Source organism: Sipha flava, unplaced genomic scaffold, assembly GCF_003268045.1.
Source record: "Sipha flava isolate LNK unplaced genomic scaffold, YSA_version1 229_pilon_pilon, whole genome shotgun sequence".
NCBI lineage: Eukaryota > Metazoa > Arthropoda > Insecta > Hemiptera > Aphididae > Sipha > Sipha flava.
In genome coordinates, this window is record NW_020272866.1 from 392,026 (window position 1) to 403,081 (window position 11,056).

At 27.9% G+C, this 11,056-nt stretch overlaps 1 protein-coding gene and 1 pseudogene across 2 annotated transcripts in view; one reads left to right on the top strand and one right to left on the bottom strand.

The window, feature by feature from the left end:
• The window catches only part of LOC112683578 (facilitated trehalose transporter Tret1-like), a 27,260-nt gene extending 18,734 nt beyond the window's left edge, over positions 1–8,526 (bottom strand). Inside the window, exons 1-2 of one of the 2 annotated variants that reach the window (XM_025554658.1) lie at positions 8,073–8,526; positions 1,118–1,197 (exon numbers count right to left, since the gene is read on the bottom strand). In XM_025554658.1, the coding sequence (XP_025410443.1) occupies positions 1,118–1,122 (5 nt within the window). In that variant the 5' untranslated portion in view covers positions 1,123–1,197; positions 8,073–8,526. The remainder of the gene's footprint in view (positions 1–1,117; positions 1,198–8,072) is intronic. The other variant, XM_025554659.1, reaches the window with a different exon arrangement.
• On the top strand, positions 4,999–10,878 carry LOC112683527 (annotated as a pseudogene).
• Positions 10,879–11,056: the final 178 nt, after the last annotated feature.

Genomic DNA, 11,056 nt, shown 5'->3' on the forward strand with positions numbered 1-11,056 from the left:
GGATTAGCCAAATTGCACGAGGGCAGTCCGGCAGTCACCAAATTGTGCGATGAACTCACTATACGTTTGTGATTCCTTCCTACTTGTTACCCATTCACTATAGTTACCAATGTTTATGTTGCTACCACTATTATTTATTTACCTTTTATTTTTTATTGATTATTTTGACTATTGTTTTGTTGTTACACATTTTATTCTTTATACTTTATTTATTTTACTAGCTATTCTATATTGTAATTAACACTACTAATTATTGATAAGCCGAAAGTGTCATATGCATAAATAAATAAATAAGTCCCATCCAAATTATTTTTTATTATTTAAATGACATACTACTGTCAGCACAACTTTAATTTGACCATCAATACTAGGGAACTCAAAAATTATCTAAAAATTCTTAACAACCATCTTCCGCTAAAAAGTAGAGTAGGTACTTAATAAAATATTTTTTCAATTTAAACTTGTATCTAAATTATTGATTAAAAGTAGGTAAAAATATAATTTTATTTTGGTTAATATAATAAATATGTAAGTAATAAGATTTCAAAAAATGACTTTTTATAAATAAATGAAAAGTAATACACATTAAATTACGTATTTTGGAAAAAATCTATTATTAAATCCTTATAAAATAATGAAAACTATTGAATCTTAAAAAATTAAAATAAAAAGTATTATTAAATAATTGTTCAAGATTTTACAATATACAAATATTTTAAATTATTATTGTATTAAAATTAAACTTGCACTAGATTCTAATGATTTTTGCCATGACTTTTGGCATTCATTTGATCTTGAGCCATATTGTATCTCAGGTTATGAGGTCTCTTTTGAATAATGTTTTTTCCCTGACTAGAAAGTCTTCTACCACCAGCTTTTATCTTCAGAGTTCCACGTGTAATTTCTATTTTACGACGACTTATTGATGTTGGCTTACTTTAATTTGACCTTTCCTCCTGTTTATATTGGAAGATGGTCTACTCAGTGAACACATTAAGTTAGCAAATTCTTGATGAATTTTTTACATGACTTAATCTTTTTCCTATTTTTTTAAGTATTGATGGTGGAGTTCATGAGAGAGTTATTTATAAAATGGATATTACTATTATATAATTACCTCATTATTTGTTCTCAAATATTTTAAAGCATCGCTTGGATCAACTGGATGGTTATGATTCCAAAATATTTTCTCTTTAGCTGAAAGTGGAGTATATTTTAAGTAAGTATCTTTCAGGTATTTTTATTATTCTTTTTTTATTAGTATGCCTTAGGATGACTTACAGTCAGTATTACGTTCTGTAGTTTTAGTAGTACTTTAATTTTTTGATGAGTGATGATAAATAAAATATTTGTGAAAATTAACCCTACAAAATGAAGGTTTTATTAGAACAGTTTAATTTTGTAAATTAACTACACAATACTCTTTACATAGATATTATATTTGGTGTTCTTACTTTATAGAATTTTTTAATTCTGATTGAAATATATATGATGTATTAATCAATGTAGAAAGTAAATCTATAAATTTTTTGGCAGAACTACTATCATAAATATTAGTTCTAATTACAAACTTTTGTGATTCGATACAAGACTCATTAACATCAATAACACAAACAAATTCATCACCCAATTTACTGAGGTAATCTTTTAATGAATCAATGTTCGTTTTAATATTTAATAAGATACTTTTATAAAATTATATTGTTCAGATTTCAATAGTCATTTCATATTGCAGGTATTATGCGACATTTAAAATTCTATAAATAGTATGCTGTAGTAAATGATAATAATTTAAAAACATAATATAAGGCATGAGGTACAACACCTAATAAAATCATAAAAGTAATGATGATTATTATATTTTAAGGTACAGTACACAATAAGATTGGGTTATAAAAAAAATAAAAATCTGTACATAGTATTTTGATATGGATCTGTTTAATAATATTATACATTACATTTAACATGATAAAACAATTTAATTAAAAATAATATATAATTTAACTCTTAAATATTAATATAAATAACTTAACAGAGTATTAATATTTAATGCAGACATGTTGCATTGTAAAATAAATATAATATATAATATATATAATATATCTATTTTACAATTAATTTTCATACTTTGCAATATGTCTGCATTAAATATTAATACTCTATTAAGTTATTTATATTAATATTTAAGAGTTAAATTATATATTATTTTTATTATTTATTATTAATTTTTTTTTTTTTTTCTTAATTTAATAAGTACCTTCAAATTAAAGTTGGGCTAACAGTAGTATGTCATTTAAATAATAAAAAATATTTTGGAAGGGACTGAAGTATTGAGTAGGTCAAATTTGAAAACACACTACTCACTGGGGAGACCACGTGAAGGTATAGCATCTCCTCCCCGGGATGGGACTGAAAACTGTTGAGTATGTATATTTTGTGTTGGATTAACGTGTGTAATCTGTATACATATGATGTATCAAATATTACCATATACTTTTGTAATTTCAGTATCCACATCAAAGATAATTAACTAATGGACTTCAAAATATAATGGTCAAAGTCTGCACAAAATGTGTGTATGATATTGGTTAACTTAACACAAACAAAATAATCTTTAAAGAATTAATAAATTGCTAATACCTAGGTGGGTAACTACCATCTAAGTACTTAATAGCAGGGACGCCCGGAAGGGGGGGCCAGTGGGGGCCATTGCCCCCCCTGAGATTTTTTGTGTCAGTTACAAAATTGGAAGTTTTTTTTACATAAAGCTGGTCTTAGGTATTTAGGTATTTAGCGACTATGCGACATACCTAACATTGTACCTAACATGTCATAATATATGATATAGGAGGTATTTAATTGAAAAAAAAAACAATACGATTATTAATAATCATTAATCGATAAGTCACTTTTGGCTAGTTCCTACAGATTGCCTGTTAGCGCGAACAAGTCAAAGTAATTATAAATAGTCGATCTCACTTATTGCCGAATAATATATAGTAATAAATTACTAATAATAGTATTTATATTATATATGAATCGTGTATGAAAAACATAAAAATAAAATGAAAATACTTGGAAAACATACGCGATTATAAAAGCATCCTGTTGTCGACGGAAACAGAAACCTTTTGACAGACATTATTACATTATTATTATTACATTTATGGTATTCTGGGTAATGTGTTCAGCTATCATGAGTAGAAGTGTGCGATTACTCTTTATAAATTATTATTAAACAATTAACGAAATATTGTGTTTTCCAAGTCCGCGTATTGTTGAGTGTTGACTGTTGTTGCCCTACAATTTACAAATTAACTAATTTTTAAGTTAAAATTATTAAAAAAAATCGTTACAAAGTGCAAATATGGATTCAGTTCCTAAAAAGAAGAAAATGAGAGCACGTGACACTTATTTTTCAAATGATAAAACAAAAAAGATAAGCTCTTGGATTATTTATGTTTTATTAAAATTACATTCTACCATCATAACAATTTATTGTTTTTGCGAGTTAAATCAATTACATTCATACTTAAAGTATGCATTTTTTCAGTAAAATTCGGTTCTTAACCTTTGTGTAGTGGCGACCCAAGAAATTTACCAAATATTTCCTGCGACCTTTTTATGAATCATATTCAATGGCAGAATGAAAAATAACTATTTGGCACTCTTAATTGAATAACATTTTTTACTCATATTACTTGTATTCATAACAAGTCATAATATTAATTACATTATATTTAAAAATAAACATTTCTTTTAATAATATTGTATTGTTTTTTAAATAATTTTTAATTTAATGACTTCCTTGGTCTTTATGTTGCTTTACCAATGAATCAATTTAGAGTTCTTCTATGGAGTTAGTAAGTGAAATACGCATAGTGGGTTCGACATCAAGCTTGTTTCATGATTTGGTTTTGATTGTAGTTAATATCTTTATTACAACGTGTAAAAATATTAGTTAATGGCCTTTGCATACTCAAATTTAACTCATTTAATAACGAAAAAATATCTGATAGATACGCAACTTTTGTCAACCAAATTATATCTTGAAAATGGATGAATAACAGTGAATTTTTTCTCTTAAAAATACTTCTATTTCAGTTCTTAATTCAAAAAATCTCGTTAAAATTTTTCTCCATGATAACCAACTTACATGAGGTTTCATTTATTATTTATAAGACTTAAGAATAAAAATATTATACGAACGTTTTAAATTTTTATCCGACCCATTTAAAATTATTAGCGACCCAAAATTGGGTCGCGACCCTATGGTTAAGAACCGCTGCTGTGGAGCACACTTTGGGAACTACTGCTATAGACTAGCCTATAGGTACCATTTTTATTTATTTTTTGTCATTGTCTAACCAATGACGCTGCGGGAACAATGTTTCCGTGTCGCTATAATACCTATAGACTATAAAACAACATGTATAAGTATTTTATACCTATATTATTGAAGCTGTAACATTGGTTTAAAACTTCAAACTTAAAAAATAATCAATTTGAAGCTAAGTAACCCGCCTAAACGGTAGATAGAGTTAAGTACTCAAGTTCCACTGATGTTAAATTAATTAGATATAACCGTATAGTGCTTGTGAATATTCGAACTTTGAAGTGCATGAACGAAATAGTTTTCACGAACGGATATCGTCGCATGATATACAAAATGCATTATAATTAGAGACCGGAATTTTATGCATTTGCATGTTCATACCGAGTATATGTACTTATACAAGGATTCGAAATGTGGGCGATTCCGAACCAACTCTTCCATAGATCAAATTTAATTTTGCATATAATGGCATACTTGAAGGATTGAGGCATATTTTTGCATAAGTGCATATAATGTATATATTTTTTAAAATCATAGTAAATAATCAAATTATTTCATGTTTTTATTTTGGAAATTGAAATTTTCAATTACTATTAAAACGGTATAGAATTTTATTTTTTCGAGTTTAATACCGTTGATAAACTATTATCTGACAAATAAATTTTAAGGTTACTTCTTAAAGTTGTGTAAAAATTTAGTATTCATTTATTGGCTACACTGCAAATTTGAAAAGTGATAAACTGATTTAAATTCACCATGTTTTACCGTTTCATGTATTAGTGTAGTAGCATGACAATATTGACAATTTTGTCATGTGTAGTAACTAGTAGTGGTGTACATATTATCACGTTTCATTTACGGTTTAGTGAAGTTTTTATTCTTATTTTGCGTAAATTAAAAACAATTTGAAAAAATGTTTAAAATACGAAAAAATATTAAGTGTTTGATAAACCAGTGGATTGAACCATATAATAGAGACACTATTGTATTTACAACTGATGAAAACGTAGTCAGGTATGCAATCGCCAAGTACCGTGTAATAAAAAATTTCAAATCACACATGTTCAAACATATTTTCATACTGATTCCTTGAAACGAAGTTTAAATAATGAAAAACAAATGCTATTGGGAAATGTTTACAAATCTAATACCAATAATTTTAATGAAGATCTCTGTTTGAGCTTAATAGCTGCCAAGATACCATGGTTTAAACTTCAAGTTCCACAATTTAGATTTCTTGCAAAAATACACGAATCAACATATATCAGATGAGAGTTTACTTCGAAAATCTTATCTCGAGCCTTGTTATAATAAAATAATAAAAAACATAAGAGAAAAAGTAGGGAATTCGTATATTTTTTTAATTGTAGATGAAACAACAGATATTAATGGTACCTACATAGCTAATCTTTAAATAAGTGCGTTAAGTAATGAAAACTCTTTCAATCCCTTTTTAATTGCTAGTAAAAAACTAGAAAAAACAAATCATTCTACTATTGCACGTTTTGTCAATGATGACTTAAGGATTTTGTGGCCAAGTGGTGGTAATGACGAAAAATTTTTGCTATTATTATCAGATGCAACCCCATATATGATAAAGGCAGGTAAAACATTAAATGTATTTTTTCCCAACATGATACATGATACATGCTTAGCGTATATGCTTCAAAGAATTGCTGAAAAAGTGAGAGAATTATTTCCAAATGTTAATACACTGATAAATAATTTAAAAAAAGTGTTCTTAAAAGCTTCTCATCGTGTAGAAGTCTACAAAGATGTTTTGACAAATGTAGCCTTACCACCAGAACCTATACTCAACAGATGGGGTACTTGGATTGAAGCAGCCACCTTTTGTGCTGATAATTTTGAACAGCTAAAAATAATTATCATTAAACAATTGAAAGAAAAAAATGTGGTCAGTATAAGAAAATGTGAAGATATGCTTAAGTTAGAGTCTGTTAAAACTGATCTTACATATATTAAAACTAATTTTTTTATACTTGTTAAAAGTATTAAAAAATTAGAGTCATCTAATTTGCGTTTGTTTGATGCGACAAAAATTGTTAATAAAACTATTTTAAACATGAAAATGGTGTCCGGAAATAATGGAAAAATTATTAAAAAGAGTTTCTGATTTAATACACAAAAATTGTGGTTTTAAAATATTGAAGCAGATATCAGATGTTCTATCCGGGAAAAAAGAGTTTTTTACCCCCAAATTTTACACCCACGATGAGTACTTGTATGAAATATGCACCTATAACATCTGTGGACGTTGAACGGTCGTTTAGTACTTACAAAATGATATTAACTGAAAAAAGAACCAACATGACCCCACAAAATATGGAAATGTATATTGTAATTAATTGTTATGAAAACAAAAAATAATAGTTTTTTTTATATTTAAATATTTTATTGATTTAATTTGATGTTGAAAGGTCCAACAATCCTATTTTATTATATTTTATTATAATTTGTTTAAACTGTTTTAAAAACATATAATATTTTTTTTATATACTTAAATATTTTGTTGATTTAATTTGATGTTGAAAGGTCCAAAACTTCTAATTTTGTTATATTTGTTATGTTATAAATTTATTAAGTTTGTAGTTGATAAAGTAATTTAAATTTATAATGCATATTTGAGCATATTTTTCATTTATTTGTGCATATTAATGCATATTTTGACCCTTTTTGCTTTGCATATTTGCATCATATTTGCCACATTTTAATAAATGGAAGTCAAATGTCCCGTTGTTTTGAATAAAATTATATAACATTTTTAGAATTTATCACATATTAATTTCGTTTTATTCTTGAAGCATTGATTATATTTACTCTATAATCGATGCTTAAAGTAACAAAAACAATAAAAAAAATTAATTTGTAAAAAAATCGTGATATTGACGAGCAGGGCCGTAGCAGGGGTAAGGCAAGAGGTGTCTACGCCCCGGGCGCAATTCCTGGGAGAGCGCGAAAATGAAAATCTTGTATTTAATGTTAAAAATTAAAACGGTCAATGTCGTATATTTTGTTTACAAAATCTTTAACATCCTTCGTATTGATTAAAGCAATCATTGAAAATAATATCTAAGAAGCGCAATATTTTTAAATTAAAAATACATAAGGGCGTATTTTGAAGTTTGGCCCCGGGCGCAATGTTTGGTTGCTACGGCACTGCTGACGAGTAAACTAATAAAAATTAAAAATGATAACCGTAAATTGTAATTTGTTATGATCAAAATTAAAAAATTATATTTTGAAGTGATATATTTTTGTTTTTAATAACATTTTATTATTTAAAATTTAGTAAAATTAAACACTATGGTAAACAAGTTAAAACCCTTACCCAAAAATGATCTAGTCATAAATCAACACTTATCATTTTATAAATTTTATTATAAATTAATATATATTTATATATTTTATTAAAATTATAAATTTTATTTCAAATACATGAAAATAGTTAATTCATTGGAAAATGCATCATGGTTCATCTACTAGAAAATGTTGGAAAATGTATAGTTCTCAGTTAGAGTTACAATGAACCATATATTTATAAATACTATAATATATTTTACTTATTTTTAAACATATAAATAAGGGAAGTTTATTCTAAAACTTCTCTGAATATTTAGAAATAAAGCGAATGTAACAATTTAGTCTATACACTACAGTAGAATTGTATTGTGTTGTAAAATTATAAATAATGAAAACAATTATACATATTTTTTACCTTTTTATTATGGTAACCGACAAATACGCACAATATATGCTAACAGGTCGCCGTTGACAAATGACAAACTGTATCGTGTCCGACCATTGAACTCGCACTATGTCAGCGGTCGACGAGCACGCCACGGACTTCGAACTTTTAGAATTAGAGCCAAAAACTAAATCAAAGTAATGATAATTATTGTTATAATTAAAATATCAACATCGAGTCGACCGTGCATTTCACGCGTTTTTATTAAAGTTGTTAGTATACACAAACGGCAGCAACACATGCGTAAAAAAATGTAAATATTTTAGGTACGCATATCTCGGTCCGTGACATACGTCGCACTATCGTTGCAGCTATTCGGCGTCAGATTCGTTTTATTATCTCCAAATAAAAAAAATAATAATAATAAATGAGCACATAAATAAAAATCACACCATATGATAATACTCATATGTGAAACGACCGCGAAACGTGCTTGCGTGACCCTCACTGACTATACACCGCGCTAGAGTGACTACTGATTACATAATCCATCTGCATCATTGATGGTCACGGTAGTGATATTATAACCATGACGGATATACAAAGTTATAACTTATTGAAGTATTCTGTTTAAATATATATATATATATAGTGTATACGATTCATTGAATCCCAGTTCTGATTAAATTAATTAGTTATCAATGTAGATTTAATCATATTAATTGGAATAGACAATTATCTCCTTTGAGGAATTGTGTTAACGATTTAATATAATTCTGGTATTTATCGGGTTGGACAGGTCAATCTTGATATTTTAGTTATGTGGGAGAATTAGTGATGGCGTCAATTAACTCGCTCAAGAAAACTACCATCTATCAGGCAACATTTACTGTCACCATTTTCCCAAAGAGTAGCATAGAAATTTACATGCGTTAAGCGAGAAAATAAAAATGTTTTTTCCACCTACCGCTTTTGTTGGAATGGAGTTCAGGTTAATAACAAAACGAAATCAAGTGTTACATGTATGTTTAAGTTGTATTATTAATAATAATGTTATAAAATTGAAAAATACATATAATTATTAGTTTTACGTCGATAAAATAATTCTTACACACCACCATAAATGTTTTAAATTATTCATATTCTTTGATAGAATATTGATAGCATCACCTACTATTTGGCTACTAATCCATGATACATGTGCAACCATATTAGGAATCGACTTATATCGACTATCTATACCAGTGGTTTTCAACCTTTTTAACAATGCGGCACACTTCATCTCCAACAAAGTTTTCGCAGCACACCAATCCATATATTATGTGAACCATATTATATATATATATGTATACTATTTATAGTCTACTCTATTAGAGGGTTATTTATTGAGAAATATATTAATTCAATCAATCGATCGAGACGGCTGCGACGGGTATACTTACAATAAATAATATTATATGTATCTACGATTAGTTCGATCAGTTTTTATCTCGAATATCAGTAATAAGCTGATAAATACATACTTAAGGCGCGTTTACACGGCGACAGTGCAGTCATGACAGCACTGTCGTATAGTAATGTGACAGCTACTGTCACATGAAGATGAGCGTTTACACGGTGACAATAATTGTCATAACAAATATTGTGTTTCGTGCGATAGCTAATTAAAATTGACTAACAGTGTCACTAGTTTATTTTATAATTCACTTTATTATAATTTATAATTAACTGATTCACTTATTGTTTTAATTTTGCCTATTCTTAAAGTCAGGTATACATTTATCCCATAAACAAGGATGCTCTTCGTAATATTTTAGAAATTGAATAGTATCAAAAACCATTTTGAATTATAATTTCATTTATATAATTTTCAATTAATTATTATAATTAGATATATATTATTATTTAAACATTTAAATTAATTGAATAAAAACTGTAGGTATATGTGATAACAAGTAATAATTGATAACAACAATACAAAAATCGTACTACGGTAGTAGTTGAGAGTGTGGTAGTCACTGTTTACACGATAGAAGTGGCTGTCACACTGTCAGCTAGTTACTGCCTACTATCTAGCAGAGCTAGATAGTTCGACAGCTGACAGTTGACAATGTGGCACCAACTGTCATTATGTTTATACGACGACAGTCTTACGACAGCGACTATCATGACGGCGACTGTCGAGTGCTACTGTCATCGTGTAAACGCGCCTTTATAAAACAATTTATAGATTTATCGCAGTACATTTAAAGGGCGCTCACGGCACACCGGTTGGGAACCACTGATCTATAAATATAAAATCCAAATACCACTCACTCACAGATCGCTGTATCTCAAAAACTACGCAACGCATGGACTTGAAATTTGGAATAGAGGTTCTTCTCATATTTTCAGCGTGCAATAAGAAAGGATTTTCAAAAATGTTGTGTTTTAGTGGAGTAATTAACAATTATAATTATTGACGGCTAATACGCATTGTGCGGCACGGCGCACAGTGGGCGGAATTTCAAAAATAGCTGGAAACAAATAACAAATGTAATATATTTATTTTTAAATGTTTTAATGTACTTATAACGTTACAGTACAAGTTTTTAATAACATTTAAGATTTTTTATAATTTATCAGGCATATACTAAAAAAACATTAAGCAAATTTAACATGCAATACACTATTCCATTTAAAATTTGAGTCGGTAATCATAACCGTTTTTTCGGAAGTAATTGAATTCGAACAAGTTAAAAGAGTCAACACTTTGGAGGATAATGACATCATTTTATTAGAAGGATGTGGCCGTATTGATGATATAACCGGATCAGAAGTAACAATTAGACGATGAAGAAGATCAATATTTGTATCAATTCGACTGGTTTTCCGAGTGAAATGCTCTCGAAAAGATTTATAATGCTTATTTCTTGCTCCGAGACTTCCTCATATAGTTGTCCAATTGGTAGTAAGCAATGTTTTATAACATCAGTACCGTGTAATAAAATTTTATGAACACTAGCCGGCATATA